Source organism: Talpa occidentalis, unplaced genomic scaffold (assembly GCF_014898055.3).
Source record: "Talpa occidentalis isolate TD23 unplaced genomic scaffold, MPIMG_talOcc4v2.1 talOcc4.3, whole genome shotgun sequence".
Lineage (NCBI taxonomy): Eukaryota > Metazoa > Chordata > Mammalia > Eulipotyphla > Talpidae > Talpa > Talpa occidentalis.
In genome coordinates this window covers 137,166,339-137,192,201 of record NW_023603184.1, presented here as the reverse complement: position 1 = coordinate 137,192,201, position 25,863 = coordinate 137,166,339, and the positions used below count along the sequence as shown (strand labels likewise).

General features: G+C 46.0%; 2 protein-coding genes across 10 annotated transcripts in view; both read right to left on the bottom strand.

Moving 5' to 3' along the window:
* The window catches only part of TTLL4 (tubulin tyrosine ligase like 4), a 42,142-nt gene extending 33,307 nt beyond the window's left edge, over positions 1 to 8,835 (bottom strand). For 2 of the 5 annotated variants that reach the window (XM_054700090.1, XM_037524054.2), the window contains exon 1: positions 4,919 to 6,230. The gene's annotated coding sequence lies outside the window, so the exon portion shown is untranslated. Of the gene's footprint in view, positions 1 to 3,632; positions 3,762 to 4,918; positions 6,231 to 8,796 lie in introns of those variants that run through there. The other 3 variants (XM_054700094.1, XM_037524053.2, XM_054700093.1) reach the window with 3 other exon arrangements.
* An 865-nt stretch (positions 8,836 to 9,700) lies between these two features.
* The window catches only part of STK36 (serine/threonine kinase 36), a 28,875-nt gene continuing 12,712 nt past the window's right edge, over positions 9,701 to 25,863 (bottom strand). For 3 of the 5 annotated variants that reach the window (XM_054700086.1, XM_037524047.2, XM_037524049.2), the window contains 13 exons: positions 25,452 to 25,602; positions 25,122 to 25,249; positions 24,517 to 24,621; positions 23,515 to 23,613; positions 23,345 to 23,433; positions 23,007 to 23,070; positions 22,719 to 22,829; positions 20,186 to 20,287; positions 19,621 to 19,795; positions 19,220 to 19,367; positions 18,847 to 18,994; positions 17,543 to 18,289; positions 13,804 to 15,263 (listed from right to left, as the gene is read on the bottom strand). In XM_054700086.1, coding sequence (XP_054556061.1) covers positions 15,120 to 15,263; positions 17,543 to 18,289; positions 18,847 to 18,994; positions 19,220 to 19,367; positions 19,621 to 19,795; positions 20,186 to 20,287; positions 22,719 to 22,829; positions 23,007 to 23,070; positions 23,345 to 23,433; positions 23,515 to 23,613; positions 24,517 to 24,621; positions 25,122 to 25,249; positions 25,452 to 25,602 — 2,211 coding nt within the window. In that variant the 3' untranslated portion in view covers positions 13,804 to 15,119. Of the gene's footprint in view, positions 9,891 to 13,803; positions 15,264 to 17,542; positions 18,290 to 18,846; positions 18,995 to 19,219; positions 19,368 to 19,620; positions 19,796 to 20,185; positions 20,288 to 22,718; positions 22,830 to 23,006; positions 23,071 to 23,344; positions 23,434 to 23,514; positions 23,614 to 24,516; positions 24,622 to 25,121; positions 25,250 to 25,451; positions 25,603 to 25,863 lie in introns of those variants that run through there. The other 2 variants (XR_008553651.1, XM_037524050.2) reach the window with 2 other exon arrangements.

The following is a 25,863-nucleotide window of genomic DNA, read 5'->3' as shown; positions in this document are numbered from 1 at the left end:
GAAATACTAACTAGGCCATTCTACAGGACTAGTCCCTACTCCTCAAATGTGTCAAGTTCATTCAAGACAAAGTAAGCCTGAGAAACTACTCAGATTAAAGGAGACTAAAAAGACATGACAACTAAATGCAATGTGTGATCCTGAAACAGATAAAGGATACGGTAGGGGCACCAGGAGCTCATTAAGGCAGATCGGGTAACAGACTTATATAGTATATGGTATTATATCAGTGTTAGTTTCCTGATTTTACTCACTATTCTGTGGCAATGTTAGAGATTGTCTTTGTTTCAGGAAACATTTAGGGTGCTTTATGAAATATTCAGATGTAATGGACATCTCATCGTGTAATATACTCTCAAACATTCCAAAATGTTCACATATGAATAATTCAGTAAGTATGGTAAAATGTTAACATTTGAATCTGGGTAAAGAGTAAACATGGATTCTTTATACTATTTTGTAAATTTTTGCAACTCTGAAATAATTTCAAAATTAAAAAGTTATTTTTTAGATGGGATTACTACTTAAAAGGAAGCTTGATTTGTCTCAGACCAGGAGACAGGCAAGCACACAAAGTTAACTTCAACTTTTCTTTGAAATTAGACTGGCAGGAAAGGACCCCACATCACCAAACCAAGACTTAATACTTCCTTAATTACAATTTCAGTCAATCCCAGGAATGGAATCCTTAAACCAGGCAACCAGTGAATGATTCAGCAGGAGAAAGACAAATACCGGATGGTATCACTTATATGTGGAATACAGAGAAACCAGACAAACGGTCAGATAAAGCAAACCCAAAAACTAGCCCTTGAAAGCAAACTACAGAATAGAGACATCTGTCGGGGAGAGGCAAGGACAAAGTGGGGTGGTGGGCTATGGGCACTTTAGTGATGGGAGCATGATGGTAACACCAAAAGGGGAGGGATCTTATACTTCCAAAATACAGATGACAGGGTAAACCAATGTTACCTCAACATGAGTAAATGAATAAAGCAAAGGGGACAATGTGGGAAGCACAAGAACTTCTGTGACCACTGTTATTCAAGGAGGGAACATGTTATCTTCTAATCTCCTTGAAATTAGATGGGAATGTCAGACTTTAGTAAAGTCATGCTAAGTGGGAGGACTAGCGAGAAAGGAGTGGATCAATCATATTACTCAATTAGCCTTTCAGGGTCATGTAGGAAATAAGCTGCAAACTACACTATGAAGACATGAATTAAAAAATGTCCAGACAGAAGGGGTTACAGTCCTTGGACGGGTGTGCACGCAACCCAAAAACTCCTAACATGTCCTGTGGTAAGCATTTCCCCACCTCAGCAGAACTCTCTTGCACTCACTCATCCACTAACAAGTCTTTCCAGCTTCAAATGTCATGAATCCATATATTCTCCACTCCCACTCTTACTAAGTCCAAGCTGCCATCATCTCTCACCTGCTCCTACTCTTAATGCCTTCTTTCAATCTATACTCCAGACTGTGCTGTGGTGCTTTTGAAAACACAGCTTAAAGCCATCTGATGGCTTCACTTGATTTCTGACTCCTGACAATCTCTCTAACATTATTCACAGCCACCCCTTCCTTCTCACCAGGAATGTTCACCCTTCTGTTCCCCTGGAAACTCAGATCTCTGAATGGCCAACTCAGTTCTCTCACCTATATTCAGCTAATATCACCACCTTCCCTCTCTACCCTGATATTGCCCTACCCCCATATTCCCTATTTTATTGTTTCACTCCCTCACTATCTGAAATTATATATTATTATTTCCTTACAACTGCCTAAAGAAACAATGGAAAGATAAACTGATTTTTTTTTTTCAAATAGGTTACCAGTGGGGTATGAAATTATCTATGTATGGCTTTTTCTATCATTTTAATTTTGGAATTATATAAATGAATCATCTAATTTAAAAATTTAATAATATTCTAAGTAAAAAATTATAATATATATGTAATCCTTGGGGATTTGTCTATCTTCTCTTCCAGAATGAAAGCTCTGGATAGCTGGAACCTGATTCACACACTGTATGCCCAACCCTAGAAATGTAATCAGGGTTCACCAAATATTTGCTGAATAAACAATGGATCTGGGCCTCCCTAGTGGCGCAGCAGGTTGAGCACAGCACTGTGAAGCTGTCCGCAGCCTCTGCAGCACTGGTTCAATCCCTGCCGGCCTCAAAACAACCCACATGGCGAGAAGACCTCTCCTGCCTCGCCCGCTGCTCCCCTCAGCAGTGCATTTTGTCAGTCTGCCTGTTCTGTTCCCCAACTCTGTCTCTGGTGAATCCTCTCACCCTCCCACGCATCTGGCCTGTACCCCGGCTCTTGTATAAATAAAATAAATCTTTAAAAAAAGAAACAATGGGGCCTCCCCGGTGGCGCAGTGGTTGAGCGCTGGGTTGCGAAGCTGCCCGCAGCCTCTGTGGTGCTGGTTCAATCCCTGGCCGCCGGGTGAGGGTCCCACATGGCGCACAGACCCCTCCTGCCGCCCGCTGCTCCCCTCAGCAGTGTACCTCGGTCCCTCTGCCTGTTCTGCTCCCTGCTCTGGCTCTGGTGAATTCTCTCACCCTCCTGCGTTTCTGACTGTACCCAGTGCTTGTATAAATAAAATAAATAAATCTTTAAAAAAAAAAAATGGATCTACAACAGGCATAACCAGCAAAGCAAGTTGGACCTCTTCAAATTTGCTAAAGGAGCAGAGACAACAGGCTCAAAATGGAGTCACTTATGCTAAGTCCCACATCACCAAACCAAGACTTAGTACTTCCTTAATTACAATTTCAGTCAATCCCAGGAATAGAATCCTTAAACCAGCCAATCTGGAATCACCTGGTTAGCAACAGTAAGGTAATCTGACTGACAGACCCCTGCTGTTCCCTAAAGGAAAGTGGCCTGCCACAATCCATACACTTTTTACTAGTACATATTCCTTGTCAGTTTCCATCTGCCCATAAGTCTTTCATTTGTACAGCTCTTTGGAGATTCTATCTGCTAGATGGCATGTTGCCCAATTCATAATCACTAAATAAAACCACTAAACCACTAAATAAGAATCACTGAAACTTCAAAATGTACCCAGTTGGGGCTTTCCTGGTGGCGCAAGGGGTTAAGTCTCAGCACTATGAAGCTATCCACAGCCTCTGCAACACAAATTCAATCCCCAGCCAGGGAGCTACCCACATGGCGCAGCAGACCTCTCCTATCTCGCCCAGTGCTCCCCTCAGCAGTGTATTTCAGTCAATCCACCTGTTCTGCTCCCCACTCTGTCTCTGGCGAATCCTCTCACCAGCACTCCCCACGCCCCCACACCTTTGGCCTACACCCCAGCTCTTGTATGCATGAATAAATAATCTTTAAAAAAATAATGAAATAAAATGTACCCAGTTGAGTTTTGCTTTTTAAGAGAGTAAACATGTTCCTGCTATACCACCATCTCCTTGTTGCTATTTCTTTACTCATGATCCCTTTACTCATTAATTCTGCTAGTTACACCAACTCCTTCAATCATGCCTTTCCCTCCTCCTTAGCTCTCCTGGAAAATCCTCCACAGTTCCTCTCTTTTATCAAAACAATCTGCTCTCACAATTTCAAGTACTATCCGTAGGAGAAATCACTTTCAGACCTGACCTCTCTCAAGTTTCAAGTCCTCATCACCAAGTCTCTGCTCCACCTTTTCCATTTAATCCAGCTTGTCAAACAGCTCGGCACTCCTGACCTTCCCATTTCTTTAAGTGGAACCGTCTTTCTTTCAGTGACCTAAAAGGAAAACTTAAATCATTCCTGACTCCCTTTTTCTTATTCTCCAAAGCCAAATCAGTCACAAAATTTAAGAGTGCTTTCTTCATAGCAAGCTTCCTGCTTTGATGTCCACCACCCCTGCCCCCACCTGTGGACAACAGCAACAGCAACAAATTTCAGACTGAAATTTGTGTGTCCCCGTTTTGCCCTTCCCAAGTCCATCCTTGAGACAACCTTCAGATTAACTTTGCTCAAACATTACTTGACCAGGCTACTCCTTTTTCAAAAATGTTCCATGAGTCCTCAGTAAATTTCACAGCAGCCCACCACACCACTTACATCAGAATAACTTGGGGTACATTTTCAGCTGGTCTGGGATGGGGCCAGGGTTGAAAGACCTCACAGTAGTCTGCTTCAGACTTTTAAAGTTTATTTCCATTCCCTTCCACCTTGAACTCTGCTTTATGAATTGTGATGCCTTTACACTAAGCTCCTGGGAAAAGCCTTTCAAACCTGTCTGCAGACCTTCATAAGCGACATCTTTCTGAATTCTTATATTTTCCTTTTCTATACAAAATTCTTGTATTTCCTTTTCCTGGCTCAAGTCACACCCTCTTTATGAATATCTGTTGGGTATTTATTCCTCTAATTTGATACTTTGCAAAGGCTGTCTTTTACCACTGTCTTCTTTTCACATGCCTCATACGCTCCATGATGGTTTGTACAGGGGAATCCCTGCATATTCGTAATAGACAAGCTGCCCTACTGTGGCCTCCTCCTCAGGAGTGGCACCCAGGTCTCCTCAAACATCCCTTTCAATTTACATGCCTGGTCGGCCCAGTCTATTCACTAAGTCCCCACCCCTTCGCCAAATGTAGGACTGTTGCAGTAGCATCCTGACCCAGATATCGGACTCCAGCCTAAGCCTTTCTAAAGCATCTAGTGTCAGGAATCTCAACATTCTGCTCATTTGTAAAGCATTCAGAAACTACCCATCTCTTTCCAACTTCCAGATGTGTGGGTAATTTGCCTCAAGTTTTCTCCTTAAATGAGCATGATGAGCAGCCTAGGTGAGAAAATCTATGGCTCTTGTCTCAAATGATCAAGTCTCCAGGGGCCAGGCCCAGACAACTCGGACAAGGTATCTATTTCTGCAGAAAGCAATTATTCATTACCTGCTGATTAAATCACTCTCCTGTGTTACAGGAGTGTGGGTGCCTCTTGGGATCTGCAGTTTCCTTTTCTTCCTCCATCTAGCGGTCCCTCGGGTTGCAAGGGGAACTGAGGATATCAGAAATGGTTCAGAGTCTACAGTTCAAAGTATCAATGATAAGATCACTTTAACTGTTCAATAGGTATGTTAGAAGATTGAAATGAAGTACCTAGAAGCAAACAGAATGGGATGGAGTACAGGAATCAGAGCTATTTTCTCTTGTGAGATAGATCCCACGCTATGTTCCCCAAAGAAAATCGGAGCAGCAATGAATTTCTTTAAAAGCTCTAGTGAGAACAGAAGGTCAATACCCCAGTCATAATGAGGAGGGTCAGAAGCACAAGTTCAAGTAAGAACCTCTCCTAGAACACAGTTCAGTAATGCTAAAGGATTTACCAAACCTGGGGGTGGGGGAGGGAACCTAGTTTAAGGCAGCCAGAGCTGAGGGAGGTAATCTACAAATTACTGAAAAGTGAAAACAGTTAAAGGCTCAATGTAATTAGTGACTAATCAGAGAGAAACCGCTCTCCTCCTCCTCAGGTGCTTTCTACAGCTGTGGTTTTCCATAATGGTCTGCAGACCCGGAAGACACTTTCAAGGGTTCTGCTAAGTAAACTGTTTTCATAACAAAACTAAGACACGATTTTCTTTTCTTTACTGTGCTGACCTGTCCCCTGAAAATCAAACTACTAGTCAGTATAGAAGTTAAGACAATGGCACCAAGTAAGATTCTTCACAGCATAGTGAAAGAATACATGCCAGCTTTTACTTGAGAATGGACTTGAGTAACACAGTAAAAATTATATATTAAGTCTCAACCTTTGAGTAATATCTGTGTACTATTGTGTATGACGTGAGAAGACACTTATCTGACACACAGAACATGATTGTTGTTTCTAAGTAAAGCACCTGAGTGTGTGTTTGAACTGCAAGATTTTCCTGTGGAACACCATATTTACTTGAAAGAATAAGTTACACATAACTGATGGTTATTCAGACTCTGGTATTTGGCAGGCATTTTCTAGAAAATGAAACAAAATAAGCCCATCACTTCAAGAGCACAACTGACACTATTTGTTGCCAATGATAAAACTGAGCTTCCAAGAGAAAATTAGAATTCTGGCAAAACTGTACCTGTCACCATGAACCTGAGGTTGGATTTTCTTCATAATTCAATCAAAACAACACATTACAATTAAATGAGGGCAGAAACAGACATGAAAATCCCTATTAAGTCAGACATTTAAAAGACAGGCAAAAACAATGCCACTCTTCCCATTGATCTTGAAATAACATTTCTTATTTTAAAAATGTGACTTATGCTAACATGTAATAGGGTTATTATTTCTAAATGAACATTTTAATGTCTAATATGGTGAAAATTAATCTTCTCATTTTATCTGGCACACACTAAGCACTCAATAAATGGCAGCTACAATTGTTACCATAAACTCTCCCAGAGCAACCTCTTCCATCCTACTGATACAACATCAACCTTCTCAACTTTCGATCATGCTACAGACCTCTGTAGTGAGTTCCAGACCTGCAGAACACCTCCTGGGCCTTTCTACCTAGGTGTGCTGCAGGGACCTCAACTCAGTATGTCTAAAATGTAACTTCTCTTTCTTTCTCCTCAAAGCTGCTCATTCTCCCAATAGTTACTCCCATGTCACCGTAGAGCTGGTCACAAAAATCAGAAATCTAGATGCCAACTTTTAAATGGCATCAGAAAAGTGACACAGTTTTCCTTATTATCCTTCCATGGTTTTCTGGCAACATACTCTTCAATTGGTTTTACTCATGGGTCCCTAAAACCAAGTATTCTTTGCACACCTTAAAGATACCATCTAAGATTTTTCATCACAAGTTCAAACAAGTTTATTCTTTTGTTAAGGGAAGGTAGAAAAATATTAAACGTTTCATAGAAAGAATGAAGTTAACGAGTCTGACTATGGACTGGGGACATTATGAACTTAGACTCTGTTAAGAAAACCATTATTTAGTCATTGCAGTGGACTTAATGGTCCACTCTCCCACACACACACACAAAATTTCTCCCCCCAAGATAAATCTTAATTCCAGGAACCTTTAAATATTACCTTATATAGCAAAGCAAATATCTGAAATAAACATTTCAAGACTTGATTCAAGTAAAATTAAACACCTAAATGAAATCTCTTAAAAATGTTTATACATGTTTTATTCAATATAGCTTGAAAAACGCAAGTTTCCAACAAACATACAGTCACATCTAACTGTTGTGTTCCCAACAAGATACAAGCTTCACTCTAAGACTAATATGTATGAGACAGGGGAAAGATAGGAAGTCTTCCGGGTTTGTAAAACAATTTAATCAGCTACTAAAGGGGGCCTCTCTATAGCTTCGTTTGGCACCTGACATTTTTTACACTCTAGGCAATACAGGAAAATTTGATTGTGAGGGATTTGACCCCAACTCCTCTTTTTTTCTTTTTTTTTTTGGGTAAAGTCTATTTTAGAAGAGTATTTGGAAACTGAATATCCAGAAATTCATTCTTCTAAACCTGTATGGGCAGGTGTATCCCTTGGCAGTACTGGGCACCGACTCTCCCAGCTTAAAAACCACTGCTCTGGAACATACAGTTAAAGTTCTTCAGCAAAACATCTAACGCCCTTTGTGATCTAACGCCTATACACTTCCTCTTCCTATTTGCCAGCTGAGGTCTGTCAAACTGCTCCCAGTTCTTTTCAGGACTTGCTGTGTCTTTCTAAAGCAACTTTGTATCTAAAATGTCCTCTCACCTCTTTATTCCCAGAAAACACTAATTTTTTAAGGCTCCAAACAATAAACGGCTGGTAACTTTTGGTAAAAATCACCAAGAGACGTAGTGTTTTATGCAAACCATGTCTTAGTATTTACTGCAGGAATAAATAGTCTGGAACACTGTCCCATGGGTCCCCGAGCTGCCTGCTGACTGGCTAAACCAACAGGTGCTTAAGTTAGAGAAGACCTTCAGTACTTGAGAGAGAGCGGGAATGACTCTAAAGGAGGATTAAAACGTTTCCCAGACCCGGAATGGGAATTTTACGACCAGGAAATAAGGATAACAGAGTTTAACAAGGAAACCTGGGGTAGGTATCTTTCTAATGTTCTATCACAGCACACACCACACAGTATGGCAAATGCTTGTTTACTCGATTAAAGTCTCCTCTCCCCAAGACCACCGGCGCGATAAACACCCCCACTTAGTCCACCACCGTCTCCCCGCCACCCCCCGCGCCTCGGCGCCTTCCACAATGTCCTGGCTCATTAAATAATTTGTCAATGTTTACGAAAAATTACTGAATGATTAAATGAAAGACTGGCTAGATGGATGCGAGTTGAACTGCACCGGATCTCAGATCCAGGCTGAATCTTGCAGTTTAGGAAAGTATTTCTCTATAGATGCTAAATTCTGGAGGTGTGGGGGTTTTGAAAAGTGGATATCCGTATAAAATTCAGCCCAGAAGCCTGAGAGGCGCTCAGGTTCACACCCAAGCGAGAATTTAAATCCAAGCGCAGCGGGGACGAGGCTCCGCGGCCTAGGGAGAGGGGATTCTGCGGGGTTCGGGCAGCCAGGGGCGGGGCCGGCCCAGCTCCCGGGCCCAGGCGAAGGGGAGCCGGGTTCCGAGGAGGCGCGAAGCCGGGCCGAGTGGAAGGCCGCGCCCCTGCGCGCCCGGGGCCGGCGAGGCGGCGGGCAGGGAGTGGGGGCGGGGGCGGGGCGGGCAGGGCTGGGGACCCGCGAGAAAGGAGCCGGCCGGGGCGGGGCGGGGCGGGAGGGTCGAGCGGGAGGCTGGCCCCGGCCCCGCAGCCACACTCACCCGGCGGACCCAGCCGCGGCCCGGCTCGGCGCCGGCCCGGCGCTGCTTCCTTCTCCGGCCTGCGGGCGAGCGGGAGGCCTCTGCTGCCCCTGGCAACCGCGCTGCGCCTCGAGACCCGCGCTCGCAGCGCCGGCGCCGGGGCCGCCAGGCTCGAACTGCGCGCGCCCCCAGCGGACGGACAGAGGGCCTGGAAGCGGCGATTCGATCCGGAGGGAGGCGTGCGCGTGGAATCCCGGGGGTTATGGGCCTGTGGGGGTAGGCCGGCCCCTGGCGTGCGCATGCGCGATCGCTTCAGTGAGGGTGGGGGCGCCCGTAGAGCGGAATTCTGGGAGTCGTAGTCCCGAGGTTAAAGCCCCGCCAGGTTCCATCCTGGGACTCCAGATTCTTGATTCTTCCTAACCCCCGTGGGCTTTCTTTACCGTGGGCTTTCTTTAGCCGCACCTAACTCGTTCTTCTGAAATTAAAAAACAAAAAACCACACATACACACACACACACAAAAAAAAACCCTCAGGCTTAATAAAGAAATTTCTTAGTAGTTCTTTCCAAGAACAGTCTTTGGTTTTGACCCCAGGTAAGGAGGAATGGCCCCATCCACTCTGCATCCCGCACCCTCCTCTGTCTAACCCCAAGCCGCCCGGCAAGGGACAAGTGCAGTCACCTCCATTATGGCTTCAAGTGTGAAGTGTAGGATATACTGACTCATCTCCCCAGTCAAGAACAGGTCATGCTGCTTCATTCTCAAATGTCCCTAGACCTAAAGAATTTGCCCTAGAGATAGCAAGAAAGAGAAAGAATCTTTTCTAAACAGCTACAGGCATAGACAATAAGAGATGAAACTAACCCAATATGAATAATGTAGATCAGAGCAAGAATGCTAAATAAATCATTTATTTTGGCAAGTTATTGATGGATGTTAAAACCACTAGAGGATTTATAAGGGAATTTTACACTGGAACGGTGTTTGTCATCAGTTCTGTATTGTAATCTTCGATGATGAAATGTGAGATAGCTATAAATGTTATCTCCTGATGTGATGCAACTGAACATTTACGAAGAATCTAATCCAACCTAGTCTAATTTGGCTCCAACTTCCTGTAGATAAAAACAACACCACATGAAAACAATTAGACAATTCCAGAATGTGGGCCAATGTGCAGATGAATGACCTTGTTTCTTCAACAATTTGAGTAACCAAAAAAAAAAAAAAAAGGAAAGAAACAAAGAAACGCCCAAGCTATTCTACTTTATGAGAGACATAATCAAAGGTTATGGTGACCTCATTTGAACCCTGATTCAAACCAAGCAACTGTAAAAGCAATTTTTGAGGCAAAGGAGAAATCCTAATATGAACTGTAGACATTAAGAATTTAGATTATGTTAGGGCCTCCCCGGTGGCGCCACGGTTGAACGCTGGGTTGCGAAGCTGCCCGCAGCCTCTGCAGCGCCGGTTCAATCCCCGGCTGCTCTCCGGCTACCAGAGGAGGGTCCCACACGGCGCGCAGACCTCTCCTGCCGCCTGCTGCTCCCCTCAGCAGTGTACTTCGGTCCTTCTGCCTGCTCTGCTCCCGGCTCTGGCTCTGGTGAATTCTCTCACCCTCCCGCACTTCTGACTATACCCAGTGCTTGTATAAATAAATAAATAAATCTTAAAAAAAAAAAAAGAATTTAGATTATGTTAAAAAATTATTGTTAGTCATTGTAATGAACTGAATGATGCCCCACCATCCCCACCACTATCACTTAAATCCTAATTCCAGGAACCTGTAAATATTACTTTTTTTTTTTAAGAGGCATTTTTATTTATTTATTTATTATTATTTGTTTGTTTGTTTGTTTTGTTTCTACATGCACTGGGTACAGTCAGAAGCACGGGAGGGTGAGAGAATTCACCAGAGCCAGAGCGGGGAGCAGAGCAGGCAGAAGGACCGAAGTACACTGCTGAGGGGAGCAGCGGGCGGCAGGAGAGGTCTGCGGGCCATGTGGGACCCTCCTCTGGTGGCCGGGGAGCAGCTGGGGATCGAACCAGCGCCGCAGAGGTCGCCGGCAGCTTCGCAACCCAGTGCTCAACCGCTGCGCCACCGGGGAGGCCCTGTAAATATTACTTTATATTGCAAAAGATATGGTTAAGGGTTTTGGGAGGATTAAGAATTTTTCCTAGATTATCTAGTTGGATTCTAATCCAATGACATGTGCCCTTAGTGAAACTCAGGGTGATCTGGCAGATAGACCACACAGGAAAAAACAGCAATATGACCACTGTGGCAGAGAGACTGGAGGGATGTAGATACAAACCTAGCAGCACCCAGAACCCCAGAAACTAGAAGAGGTAAGTAATGGATTCTCTCCTAGCGCCTTCTGAGGGACTAGAGGCCCAAGTATAGCCTGCCTTTTGGCTTCCAGAACTGTGGTGGAATAAAGTTCTACTGCTGCTAAATTTGTGTTGTGGTAGTGTGTTGTGGCAATCACAGGATATTTTAACATTTTGATGATTTAAGTAAATATTCTTTTTTTAAAAGATTTATTTATTTATGCATACAAGAGTTGGGGTACAGACCAGATATTCGGGATTGTGACAGGATTCACCAGAGACAGAGTGGGGAACAGAACAGAACAGAACAGGCAGACTGACAAACACACTTGTGTCACAGTCCTCAAACTCAGGGCATTCTCTGAATTCCAGGCACTACTCAGACCACTCCAAACCCTCTTAGTATTGTGTGCAACTACTGCTAGATGTAAAATTGTTCACATATTTTTAATCCTTTAGATCGTATGCTTCCAAGGATGGGTACATGTTTTATTATGCTTCTTCAAAAAGTAACTATTGCTTCATGTAATGGCCTACGAACTTTGAATATATATTTATTCAATTTCTCTATATCAAATTGTTATGTATCAGATAGGCATATTTCAAGCTTGAATGTAATGAATCATTGGGTGTAAAAAGGGAATTACCCATGATTTTGGGGGAAAAACCCAAATTTTAAAATACAGCACTCAGCCTCCCTGGTGGTGCAGGGGTTAAAGTCTCAGCACTATGAAGCTATTGCCAGCCACTGCGACCTGAGTCCAATCCCCAGCAAAGGAGTGAACCCACATGGCGCAGCAGATCTCTCCTGTCTCTCCTGCTGTTCTCCTCAGCAGTGTATTTCAGTAGGTCTCCCTGCTCTGCTCTCTACTCTGTCTCTGATGAGTCCTCTCACCTCTCACACTTCTGGTCTGCTCCCCAGTTCTTGTATGCATAAATAATAAAAATAAATCTTTTAAAAATGAATTAAATAAAATATAGCACTTTACTGCAGGTCCTCAAATAATGTCAATTCATTTAAACTTGTTTCATTATAACATTGATGAGAATAAAACAATCCCCAGTTGGTATTTTTCATTATTTGAGGCCCTCCTTTCATTAAATGGTGTTTCATTTAAAAGACACAGTTTCCAAAAATCTATTGATGATGATCTAAGTGAGGACTTACTGTATTTGCCTAAATCCAAACAGCTCTAAGTGCTGTATTTTTGTTAAAAGGAAAAGTTCTAATTTTTCAAAGATACCAAGTACTTATGAATAATATTAACTCAATTAATTAAACTCAAAAATAATCCTAGGATTATTTTTAAATGCCTGAATAAAAAAAGAATAGCTGTATTAGCTGTTGAAACTAATTTCTCTACTTTTGAGTGTTGGGAAATTTCCAGCTTCTATACCTGACACATTCAAATGCGAGCTCAAATCTTCCTACCAGTGCCACTTGGATATTAGCCTTCCCTGTTTCAGGAAATGGCAAATCATCCTTTCAAGTGTTCACTTGCCAAAAGCCTTGGTGTCATCTTTGCTCACACCCCCCACATCCAATCAGTCAAGAAATCATATTTCTTCCATATTCAAAATACCACTCTCTCTTTCCTAGATTATTATAATAACCTCCTAACTGCTTACCCTTATTCCTCACAAATGCCACACCACCAGAATGAAGAGCAATCTTTTAGAAAACAAAATAGATCACAGCACTCACTGTTGTTCAAAACCCACCAATGAGGGCCTCCCTGGTGGCGCAAGGCGTTAAAGCACAACCACAGCACTGTGAAAGCTGTCCACAACCTCTGCAGCACAAGTTCGATCGCCAGCCGGCCAGGGAGCTACCCACATGGTGCAGCAGACCTCTCCTGTCTCACCTGCTTCTCCCCTCAGCAGTATGTTTCAGTCAGTGTGCCTGTTCTGTTCCCCACTCGGTCTCTGGTGAGTCCTTTCACCCCCTGCACCTCTGACCTATACCCCAGTTCCTGTATGCATAAATAAATAAATCTTAAAAAAAAAAAAAAACCACCAATGGATCCCTCTCTCTCTAAAGCACAAGCTCTATAAGGGCTGCAATGCCCGTCCCCATTACCTTCCTGTCCTCATTTCCTACTATCTTCTTCCTCCTTCTTCTTCCATCTAAGCTGGTCTCTCATGACTTCTCAAGCAGGCCAGGCACCCTCCATCTCAGAACCTCTGAAGAAAGAGGTCGTTCTCTCTGCTGAGGCTTTTCCATCAGATAGCTACATTGCTCATTCCCTCACCTCCCTTAAGCCTTCGCTCAAATGTCACTGTCTCAGGCCTCCCTGGGGGTGCAAGGGGTTAAGACGCACCCTATGAAGCTATCCGAAGCCTCTGCAGCATGAGTTCGATCCCCAGGCAGCCAGGGCGCAACCCGCACGGCGCAGCAGACCTCTCCTGTCTCGCCCACTGCTCCCCTCAGCAGTGTACTTTGGTCTGCCTATTCTGCTCCCAACTCTGTCTCTGGTGAATCCTCTCACACCCCCACACCTCTGGCCTGTACCCCAGCTCTTGTATACATAAATAAATCAATCTTTAAAAAAAAAAGGTCACCATCTCAGTGAGTCCTATCCTGACCATCCAACACTGCAATCTGTTTGAACTCGAGGTGCCCCCCTCCCCCCACCCCCTGCTTTCCTACATACTCTCTACAACTCTCTTGATTTTTTTCCCACCCCTTCCCTTCCCCAGATTGGAAACACTGTAACAAACAAGTACTCCTTTATCTCCAATGCCCAGAACATAGGTATCTGGAACTAAAATGGATGCAATAAATATATGATGAGCTGAAATGAAATCATCTGGATAAGATTATGGTGGTCTCTATAAAAAAGTTATTTTTGCTAAAACATAAAGAGTGGCCAATGAAGATGAGAACTAAATAATATTTCTTATTTAAAATAAAGGCACCATATTTACCTTTAATTACTGAAATAGTTGAAATTTGTTTTAGAAATCCTTTTTGATGGATGGAGAAATCAGGGCTTGGGAAACTTGTCCCAAGCCATCCAGCAAGTCAAGATCTCAGCCTTCTGTTATGTTTGCAGCTGAATTATGATTCTGATGGGGCCTGGCAAACACCTTCCTGGTCATCTGCAGTCTCCACAAATAACTGCTTTCTGAGGACCTAGGCTTTCCTATTAAAACTTCATCCAATATTAAAACTAGTCACTAAGCTTTAGATCTTAAAGCAATCCAATTTGCTTCTGTTGAACCTATTCTTTCCTATTTTAGCCCTACTGTCCTTAATTTGGAAGTAGTGACCACAAACAACTACCTGGGAAGGAGGAAGCTATTTGATACAAATAAGCTCCCAAACCAGGATCTAGGTAAAAAGGGTATCTGTGCTTCCAGCACCAGAGAGACACTATTGGAGGAGCTGAGCCTTCTAACCCTTTACCCTGTCAGCTCCAAGTAGGGTGAAGCACACCTTTCATGACAAGAGTTTATATAACAGAACTACTACATACATACACATATGTGTGTGTATATATATATACACACTCCCCACCCCCATCCATATGTGGGAATGTAAGCTATGGGCTGGGGAACCCTCCACCATAGGGACCATCTAGAGCTAAATAGGCTCTGTCTCCATCACTGTCCTGGGGCCAAGGCAAGTACCTGCTGGGAGGATTGTAAGGAGTTTCAGAAAGAAGAGGTCTGTCAGAAAGAAGGTGTTTCCCTAAGGTCCAGGAGGCATGTTCCTGGGGTTAAAGGCACATTACTGGAGAAAAGGCCCCAAGATGAACAGAAGGAAGCAATCTTCTCTGGCACCAATAATAATGAAGTTTACTTGTTGATAGCATCCTGAATCTGGGGGGAAGGAAGGAGCTTTATACATAAATCTCTTCAATTTCTCATTCTCCAATCAGTCGAGTTGGCAGTTTCTCTTTCATGTCACTTAAGCTCTCAGTTAAATTGGTGGCTTGTAGAGTAGAAAATGGAAGACTTGGCAGGAGTAGGGCAACCAGGGTTGGAGGCTGGGCCCTGAGAGTTGGGCATCACGTGCTGTGGGTTGGCCTCAGAAGGCGAATGAGTTTCCTGCAGTGTTTGGCAGACGCAGGTCGGGGGCTGCTGTGTGGCAACAACTGATTCCCCAGGGAGAGCAAAGCTAATTTCTCACTGGCACCCAGGGATACCAGCACCTGTTGGAGAGAGAGCAGTAAACAGAACACAACATGCATTAGATGCTCCTTGGGCCCAGCAATTCCCACTCCAGAAAAGGAAGAAAAAGAAAATGGGCTCTTGGGGATTCAAAATAGATTGTGTGGGAAAAATAAAACCTCAGAGGCAAGACCAGAGGTCTTGTTTCATTCTCTCTGGTTACAGACCATGAAACCAAGGCACCAAGGGAGTATGCCTTGTCCCCAGGAAGATGTAAAGGATGCCGTGGTGATGGTGAGCCAAAAAGTCTGATTTTCACTCACAGAGGCAAACCAGGGGGTCATAACCTCATCACCACCCAAGAATTTCTTTTATGATTTCCCCACATGGGTTGTCAAAAAATACTATAATATATGTACTCACTCATATCGCATCAAAATGTCTATTCTGGGGCCTCCCTGGTGGCGCAGGGGTTAAGACACAACCTATGAAGCAATCTGCAGCCACAGAAGCAGGAGTTCGATTCCCAGCCAGCCAGGGAGAAACCCACATGGTGGGACAGACCTCTCCTGTCTTGCCCCCTGCTCCCCTCAGCAGTGCATTTCGGTCCATCTGCCTGTTCTGTTCCCCACTCTGTCTCTGGTGAATTCTCTCACCCTCCTATGCATCTCTGGCCTGTACCCCAATTCTTGTATAAAAATAAATAAATCTTTTAAAAAAAAAAAATGTCTATTCTACATGAACCACCCAATGCTGCCATACCAAGCTATTATTTGGAATTTAGCCCTATCTTATGTAGATGTATGATTTTCATTGAATGGCTTATACACTGAAAATGGAGCAGGAAGAGAAGAACAAAGCCGTGGTTAAGAGTATGGGCCCCTGGGGCCTCCCTGGTGGTGCATGGGGTTAAGCACCATACTATGAAGCAATCCTCAGCCTTTGCAGCACGAGTTCGATCCCCAGCTGGCCAGGGAGCAACCCATATGGCGCAGCAGACCTCTCCTGACTCGCCTGCTGCTCCTCTCAGCAGCGTACTTCGCTCAATCTGCCTGTTCTCTTCCCTACTCTGTCTCTGGTGAATCCTCTCACCCCCATGCATCTCTGGCCTGTACTCCAGCTCTTGTATGTATAAATAAATAAATCTTTTTTAATATTTATTTATTTTAGATTTATTTATTTATTTACTTATACAAGCACTGGGTACAGTCAGAAGCGTGGGAGGGCGAGAGAATTCACCAGAGACAGAGTGGGGAGCAGAGCAGGCAGAAGGACCGAAGCACACTGCTGAGGGGAGCAGCGGGCGGCAGGAGAGGTCTGCGCGCCATGTGTGACCCTCCTCCGGTGGCCGGGGAGCAGCCGGGGATCGAACCGGTGCCGCAGAGGCCACGGGCAGCCTCGCAACCCAGCACTCAACCGCTGTGCCACTGGCGAGGCCCAATAAATCTTTTTTTTTTTTAAAAAAAAGAGTATGGGCTCCTATCTCACCAAATGCAAGGGTGTTTTGTCCATAATAAAAACGGCTACATTATGAAACCAAGGCAGGGAAAAAAGAGTGTGGGCTCTGGATTCAAAGTCCAAGTCTATATACTAGCTTTGTAACTTGGATAAGTTATTGAATTCTTTGTGCCTCACTTCCCTCACCTGCACAATGAGCAGCATAATAGCTTAAAAACCAGATAATAGGGCCTCCCCGGTGGCGCAGCGGTTGAGCGCTGGGTTGCGAAGCTGCCTGCAGCCTCTGCAGCACCGGTTCGATCCCCGGCCACGGGAGGAGGGTCCCACATGGCGCGCAGACCTCTCCTGCCTCCCGCTGCTCCCCTCAGCAGTGTACTTCGGTCCTTCTGCCTGCTCTGCTCCCCGCTCTGGCTCTGGTGAATTCTCTCACCCTCCCGCGCTTCTGACTGTACCCAGTGCTTGTATAAATAAATAAATAAATCTAAAAAAAAAAAAAAAAAAACAGATAATAAAGGCAAAGTGGTTAGCAAGGTGCTTTTCACCTGGAGAGTACTAAAAAAGTGTTAGTACCTTCACGACCCCCAGAATGAAACCACACTACACCTCAACGTCTACTAGACTTCCCTCCCCTAAAGAGTGGATCTTGAGAGTCCAGACTTTCTCAGCCCAGTGGAGTCCTCCTCCAAACCCCTGCCATTCTCTAGCGTTGGAGATGGTATGTAGAAAACACATCTCCAAGACACTGTTCTCAGAGAGGGGTACAGTTTGGGTTTCTTGATGTACCAATTCCTTAAAGACAATTCCACAAAAACCTGTGAGCACCAACTCCCTCACTGTGGTTCCTAAGACCCCTGGGGTGTACCTGATGGAGCCGGGGTTCCTGTTGGAGGCTCCGCAGGGCAATGAGGGCAGCCTCCTTCACACTTGGCTGGGGATCTCCACATGCCATCTCTAGGAGTCGCTGAGGTACTTGGCACTGTAGCAGCTCCTCCCCCAACCCCTCAGACCCCAAGTTGCCCAGAGCTGACGCAGCATTGCGCCGGATACCAGCCTGAGGATCTCCAAGCAGCTGGGTCATGCTGGGTACCGCGGCTGCCAGGGCAGGGCCCAGGGGGCCAGCTTGGTAAGCTGCATTACCCACAGCAAAGCTGGCACTGCGCCGCACGGTGGGGTCCTTGTCCTCAAGCCCCAGCAACAGAAGGCTGAGCAGTCCAGCCTGGCTCTGCAGGGCCCCTCGCAAGGCCACGCTGTGTTGGAGCAAGTGTCCCAGCAGCCCGTAAGTGCGCGCCCGCACATAATTCTCTGGGTGGCCTAGGAGACTGCGCAGGGGTCGATAGGATTCATCGGAGCCAGCCAGGAGCTCTTGGATAAAGGACAAGTGACTGGGAGACAGCATCCGGGCTGTGTGGGCCAGCAGCGAGAGAAGATCAGAAGTCAACAGCGGTTGGTCACCCAGGAGAGCAACTGAGAGGAACGAGAGGATGGCTCTAGGGGAGGCGGCCACTGTGTTCACAAACTGGTTGAGAGAGGTGGGATCAGTGAGGGCTAGGCGTGTGAGCAGACTGATGGGCAGCTCGACGTGTGGCAACTGAAGATGATGGCAGCACACCTGGGAGGAGGAGGGGGAGCAGCTAAAGTAGTTCATGGAGAGAGAGACTACACTGCAATTAGATAGCTAGAAGCCAAAATCTGGGAGTGAGAAAAGCCCAGCTATGATGAGAAATACCACAGAAAGCTGGGAGACCTGAGCCATAGCATCCCATGTGAGACCCAATGTGAGGCCCATGGGAACTGGTCCTTTCTACATTCATTCCTTGCTCTGCCAGGACTCTTTCTCTGCCTTCAGCGACCTTAAAGTTAGCAACTGCCAAAGAAGTGATTCCTGGCTGAGTTGCTAAGTGTCCAGAGCCAGATGGATAATCTCCCCGTGGAGATGCAACGGAATCCAGATAAGAGACTGCTGGAGAGAAGGAGTGGCCAGCCCCAGTTGCAACCATAAGCCTCTGTTTGGGTCTGAATGCTTTCTCCACTCCAACTCTAAATCAAACCAGATGCTCCACTCTAACAGGGCCTAGGAGAGCCCCAGAGCTGTACCCAAGTGAATCAGAGTACAGAGGTTGGCCATCTTCCTGACCCACCTTCATGTCCAGGTAGCTTCCCAAGTACCTGCAGTAGGTGGGCTGTGACTTCGGAGTTTGTGAGATCAGCCAAGACACCTACAAGGAGGTTGAAGTCCACATCCAGGGCAAAGGGGAAGCAGAAGAGTTGGCAGACTGAGAGCACCACGACAGGGAGAAACTCAGTCCCATGAGGCCTAAGGAGAGGAGTGTGGAAAGTCACACTCAGTCTTTCCTACCCTTTACCTTCAACCCTCTTCTCAAATTCTCTAGTCTACCTCCCTTTCCCCAATTTCAGCAATCCTATTTCTTGCCTCATAGCTGAAACTGTCAGCTCTTTCCCTCCTACCTTTACCTTCCCACCTCCCAGAAGACCCAGACTCTCTGAATCTTCTGGTTTCCCTCCTTTGGCTCAGACTCACGCCTGGCCCAGCTGATGCAGGAAGCTGGGGGAAAGCAGATGCTTCAGGGTGGACATGAGGATACTTCCACGCTGAGAAAGGTGGCTCAGGCATAACTGGGGTTCCTGGGTAAAGATGGCCATGGCCAGGCTCAGCAGGGCTGCCATGCCTGGAAATAACAAGAATGGGTGTCAGTGGGGTAGGCAAGAGGCACTGAGGTCCCCTGCTTCCACACAGCCCCCACGACTACCACCTTTTTGGTCCCTCCCCCATCCTTGAGCAGCTCCAGCTTATACTCTGCCATCCTCTCCCTAGGAGGCAGCAGCAGCAATCTGTGGGATAACCCAGTTACAGGCTGCCTCCTCTTGAGGAGGGATTGATACACTGGCCCCACCAAGGAGGCCAGGCTGATGGAAAGATACCTTGGGGTGAGATGAGCGTCCAGTCTGGCTCAGAGCTTTGTAGACTGGATAGAGACAGCTCCTCCTCCTGGGTGGATATCTCCTTGGGCAGCCTCAAAGCCATGGAGAAGCGGTGCCACAGAACAGTCCACATTTCTGAGCTAACCACATCCCTAATCAAGCTACCCTTTGCCTGCTGGAGACAAAATTGAAGGAGGGTGGGTGAGGAAACTGAAGTCAGGAATCGAAGTGTTTTTTTTTTTTTTTTTTTTTTACTCTTATCCCTAAACTATAAGGAAAGAGAGTCCCAGAAATAATTCTGTTTTCCCACCTAGGATTATATGATAGCCTTAGTTCCTGTTCTGACCCCATCATAACCCGCTGATGTCTCAACCCACATGCTAGAACCAGAAAATTCCAGCTTTTCCCCCCATTGAACCCCAAGGGACGCAGCTGAATGAATCCTTTAAAGGGTCCATACTAGCGCAGGTGATCTGTTCTAAGACTGTAGTTTGAAAGGAAAGGCAAGTGTGAGCTGCTTCTTCATTCCTATCATCCAGTGGCTCCCCAGCTTCTTACTGCTTACTTCCCCCATCGTAGGACGCAACTGTTCCTGGGTGACAAGTTGCAGCAAAAGGATGAGGAGGCCATCGTAGAACCCATAGCCACCTGGTGGAGTCAACCGAACCTGTCAGAGAGGCAGGAAAAAAACAGATCTCTGAGACAGATGAGGTGTCCCCTCTGGCCTGTGCACCCAACTCCTGGTCAGGCAGAAAGAGCTCTTCCTTGGCCCGGTGTAGTGGAGAGAGTTCTTCTGGGCTTATGTCTTGGTTCTAGCCTATTCGTTCAATGACCAGTCCTAAAGACACAAAGTTCTGGTAGGGTAAGCAGACACAGCAACAATACAGCTTAGGAAGACACTTGCTAGACAAGAGACTGCAGTGGGGACACAGCTGAGAATGCCTAACTCTGATTCCTGGAAGTAGAAAACTGATGGATCGAAAGTTTAAAAGGCAGACAAATGAAAGAGTTAATAAGGAGGGAAAACATTCTAAAAAATCACAGTATATCTAAATGCAGGCAGGTATAAAAGACCATAGTGAATTTTGGAAATGGTAAGTCTTTCCAATAGCTTCTCTGAGTTAGAATAGCAGGATTACAGAGCCCAGAGGTAACAGATGAGCTTTGAGTAGCAGATTAAAATTTGGACTTTATCCCAGAAGCAGTGGGAAGTCACTGAGGACTCACATAAGCTCAATGTGGGCAAGATAATTGGTGTCTTTTATTCACAGCTGTATAATAGTGTCAGAGCCTATAATAGTGTCTGGACTCAATGCCTACTTTTTTTTTTTTTTCTTTTTTTTTTTTTTTTTTTTTTTTTTTTTTTTTTTTTTTTTTTTTTTTTTTAAATGGTTCCTCATCTTTTTTTTTTTTTTTTTTTTAAGATTTATTTATTCATACATGCAAGAACCGGGGTACAGATCAGACATGGGAGAGGGTGAGAGGATTCATCAAAGACAGAGCTGGGAGCAGAACAGGCAGAGTGACTGGAATCCACTGCTGAGGGGAGCGGCAGGTGAGACAGGAGAGGCCTGCCGCGCCATGTGGGTTTCTCTCTGGCCGGCCAGGATAGAACCTGCACTGCAAAGGCCACAGACACCTTCACAGTGCTGTGCTCAACTGCCTGCGCCACCAGGGGAAGCCCTTCAATGCATACTTATGGGCTAAATAATTATTAGTTGAACTAATTTTTTTTTAAATACAGGTAACATTGGTTTACACTGTGTTTTAGAGGTACAGCATCTCCCCCTTCAGGTGTAGTTACTATACTATGCCCACCACCAGAGCACCCCCAGTCCACTATCACAGTCCACTGTCTATAGCCCTCCCACTCTTCTCTCCTATCCCCTCCGCACCCACTGTAGCCTCAGATTTCTAGGGTTTGTTAGTTTGGCTTTATCTGACCCTTTGTTTTGCTTCCCTATATTCTACATATAAGTGACATAATGACCAGATTTTAGAGAAGCTCACTCTGATGACAATAAAGAGAATGTGCTGGAAAGGAGAGGGCACAGGAGACCCTTTAGTAGGCAAATGCCACAGTCACAGGGAGATGAAGTGCACATAAACCAAGGCAGGTCAGTGATGGTACTAAGGAAGGTAAAGGTCTGAGAGACAACAGCAGGGCAGGACAGAGACCTGGAAGAACCACTTGGATGGGGGAATAAGAAGAGGGAGCAGCCTATGTGACAACCAGGCTTCTGACTTAGGTTCCTGGATGAATGTTAGTGCTGCCATCAATAATGAATGAATGGGGCCTCCCTGGTGGCGCAGTGGTTGAGTGCTGGCTTGCGAAGCTGCCTGAAGCCTCTGCAGCAACGATTCAATCCCTGGCCGCCGGGGCAGGCCCACATGGCGCGCAGACCTCTCCTGCCACCCGCTGCTCCCCTCAGCAACTTCGTCCTCTACAACTTCAGTCCTTCTGCCTGCTCTGCTCCCCGCTATGGCTCTGGTGAATTCTCTCACCCTCCCGCGTTTCTGACTGTACCCAGTGCATGTATAAACAAACAAACAGACAAATAAATAAATAAATAAAATACGTACCTCTTTAAAAAAAAAAAATTAAAAAAAACCACCCCCCCCAAAAAATGTATAGGATTAGGGGCTTCTCTGGTGGCGCAAGGGGTTAAGATGCAACCTATGAATTTATCCACAGCCTGCAGCGTGAGTTTGATCCCTGGCCAGGGAGCAACCCGCATGCCATAGCAGACTCTTCTGACCCGCCCACTGCTCCCCTCAGCAGTGTATTTCAGTCAATCTGCCTGTTCTCTTCCCCACTCTGACTCTGGTGAATCCTCTCACCCCCCACACCTCTGCCCTGTACCCCAGTTCTTGTATGCATAAATCTTAAAAAAAAAAAAGTATAGGATTAGAGGACCTGACTGGTCTGGTTTAGGAGAGCACTTTATCTGGGAGCAGAAGGGTAGGAAAAGGAATCCTCCTTCATTCCTCTACAACTCCTTAGTTTACTCTAGGTTTGCTGGCATCTCAGGCTTTTCTCCCTCGATCCCTGTTTGACTCAGAGAAAATACGTCTACATCTTCCCTGGTAGACCTCACCTCTGCAGGAGCAGACAGGGCATGTGTGGCTGCAGCGATCCAGTCTGCAGGCTGGAGATCAAGGCTCACCCCGTGCTGACCAAGCTGTCCCAAAAGGCAGGCTGCTGCACTCTGGGAGGTTCAGAGAAGGAATGTCTAAGTCAGAATCATCTTCAGGACAGAGCGGGAGGGTGTATGTCTCTGTCCACAGAGCCTCATTACAGCTGCAGATGGGATGGTGACTCCCCCACTCCCAGAAGCTTGCATGATAGGTGAGAAGAGGAAAAAAGGTGATGGTTGAAAACTCACCACAAGAGAGACAACATGTGAATGGGTGAAGAGGGTAGCGATCTCACTGCCTAGTTTCTCCATTCTGGGAAAAAAAAAAAAGAGATACATCCAGTGCTGCAGCAATGTGAAAGGAAGTTAGCAAATGGCCTTCCCTCTCCTTGGGTAGCACTCTCTACACAGGCCACGTGTCCACCTCCAAGGCACAAACTTTGTTGGGGGGATTCAGATCTATTCTTTGTATAGAAACCTCATTCTCTCTATCCTAATCCCTCCTAAATACAGGCTATGGGGTGCCACTCTCCATATTCATAACCGGGTAAAACATTTCAATGAAGAGACTCCACCTTACAACTCACCCAGAAGGCAAATCTTGCAGTCGAAGGACAAGAAGGGAGAGAAGATAGAGCGTCACTTCAGTAGATTCCTCCCGATCTGCTATCTTCACCTACAAAGGAACCTCATATATTAGCGCCATCTCTGAGATGGTGGGGTCTCCATGAGATACCCACCCATGTGGCTGGCCTACCTTGCCCTGGACCAACATCAACAGGGACTCCAATGCCAGGGGCTCTTGGCTTATGAGATGGCAGAGGCGCTCACTGACATGGCAGCAGGAGTAGAGCACCTAAGGGAGCAAGAAGGAGTCTGTTGGTCAGGCAGAGCAGCCCCCGGGCTCCTACATTGGAAGGCTCACTACCAACACAGACTAGTCTCTCCACAGACCTAGCATCCACACTTGTGGTGTATGTGAGATGTCCAGGCCCCTTCTGCTTCCTGCTGTGAGATAGTGAGACAGGGATACTTAATTCTGTAAGGACAGGCTAACAATGGGGCCTTCTGAGTTGAAAAAATTTAAAAGCAGAAAGGGGTTCTCCAAGATGGTCTTGCATCTCTCTCAGGGTCTCTCTCAATCTGGGGGTTAAAAAGAACTCTGGGGGGCCTCCCCTGGTGGCACAGCGGTTAAGCACCAGGCTGCGAAGCTGCCTGTCTGCAGTACCAGTTCGATCCCCAGCCGCCAGCAAGGGTCCCACATGGTGTGACAGACCTCTCCTGCCGTGCCCGCTGCTCCCCTCAGCAGTGTATTTTGTCAGTTTGCCTGTTCTGTTCCCTGCTCTGGCTCTGGTGAATTCTCTCACCCTCCCATGCTTCTGACTATACCCAGTGCTTGTATAAATAAATAAATAAATCTTAAAAAAAAAAATCTCTGGGGCCTCCCTAATGGCCTAGGGGTTGAGTCTCAATACTGTCACTGCTGTGGCTCAGCTCAATCTCCCACCCGGAAGCTAACCCACATGTGGTGCAGCAGACCTCTCCTGCCTCACCCACTGTTCCCCTCAGCAGTGTACTCAGTGAATCCACCTGTTGTTGTAGTGAGCCTTCCAATCCAGGAGTCCAGGGACTGCATTGTTGTTCCCCACTCCATTTCTGGTGAATACTCGCACACCCGCACCTCTGGCCTACACCCCAGTTCTTCTATGCAAAAAAAAAAAAAAAATCCAAAGTGCCAAGAGGTACGGATAGGTAGTACCTTGAGAAGGTGGAGGCACAGGACAGGGTGCTGCAAGCCAGAGATGAGGGACGGCCTTAGATGATTGCTGTCTTCAGTGAGTTGATTTGCCAAATGCCGAGAGATCTACAGGGATATACCTGAAGGCTCAACCCCACACCCATTATTCCAAACAGATATATTCCCCTTATGTCTCCAATTAATCAGGAATCATAACTCCTTGCTAGACACTCTTCCCCAGGTTCACCAGGAACCTCAGACCCCAGTCAAGGGAGACAATGAAGAACCAAATGTCATGGCCTAACTTAGCCCCAGCTCAGGCAGATACAGAAGTACTGCTGGGCAACAGAAAGTAGGAGGTATGAATCCTGAGTTCTTAAGGCATCACTTTAAGCTACCTACCCTACCGTACCCTACCATACAGGCAGTTTGTCAATGAGTTCTCCAGCTAGTCAAGGGCTCTAGAATATTCATGTTCTATAAGTGGCTCAGATCCCAGACTGGAGCATCTGTTTCTGGAAACACAGATTAAGAGCAGGCATACAAGCTTGTTTTTCTGCCTTTCTGAGAAGCTGGGGCCAGCCTTTCCAATGCTGGCAACAGGGATGAGAATCTGCAGCACAGACCTGCTCCTTGGCTTCCCAGCAACCAGGCATCCCTACAGGGGCAGTGCATATGGCTGCAAGCACAGAGGAAATGACACCAGGCAGATCCTCACTCTGCTCTCGCAGTGGCTGGCTTACTTGGGGGGCTCCTATGGAGAAAGACAAAGGGCACAGGATGGGTTTGGTTGGTCCTCTCAGGTCTCCATTCATTCTTTCAGTTCACAGTTATGTACTGAACACTCACTAGACACCAGGCACTGCTCTAGGACATGGCAGTAGAAAAAGCAGAATTGGTCCTGTAGGACAAGTAAGTTAGGAGAACCTCGTACCCACCCCCGACTCTGACTTTACCTGGGGGCGTGTGGAAAGGGAGCTGTGGAACTGTCAAACCATGAAGAAGCCCATCCAACACAGCATGCTGCGTAGTCAGTAGGCTGGAGTAAAAGGCTCTGGAGATGGCCCAGCTGTTCCCATCCATGGCTTCACACAAAACAGTAAAGCACTAGGAGAGGCAGGGGCAGCATTATCATGAGGGCATCAGAAGTGACTGGATTTAGGGTAAGACGCAAGATTCCCAGAGGAGCTGAGAAGAGGATAAAAACTCAGGAGTCCGGCTGTCTAATTCTATGTATTCCTCACATAGAAAATGCCTTGTAACTGCCTTCACAGTTCAAGGACAGGAATTTTAGGTGTTACTCTATTATAACATGAGCTGTTCCCTAGAGGATGGTTTTCAAAATGTTATCTGTGGATCAGGAGTGTA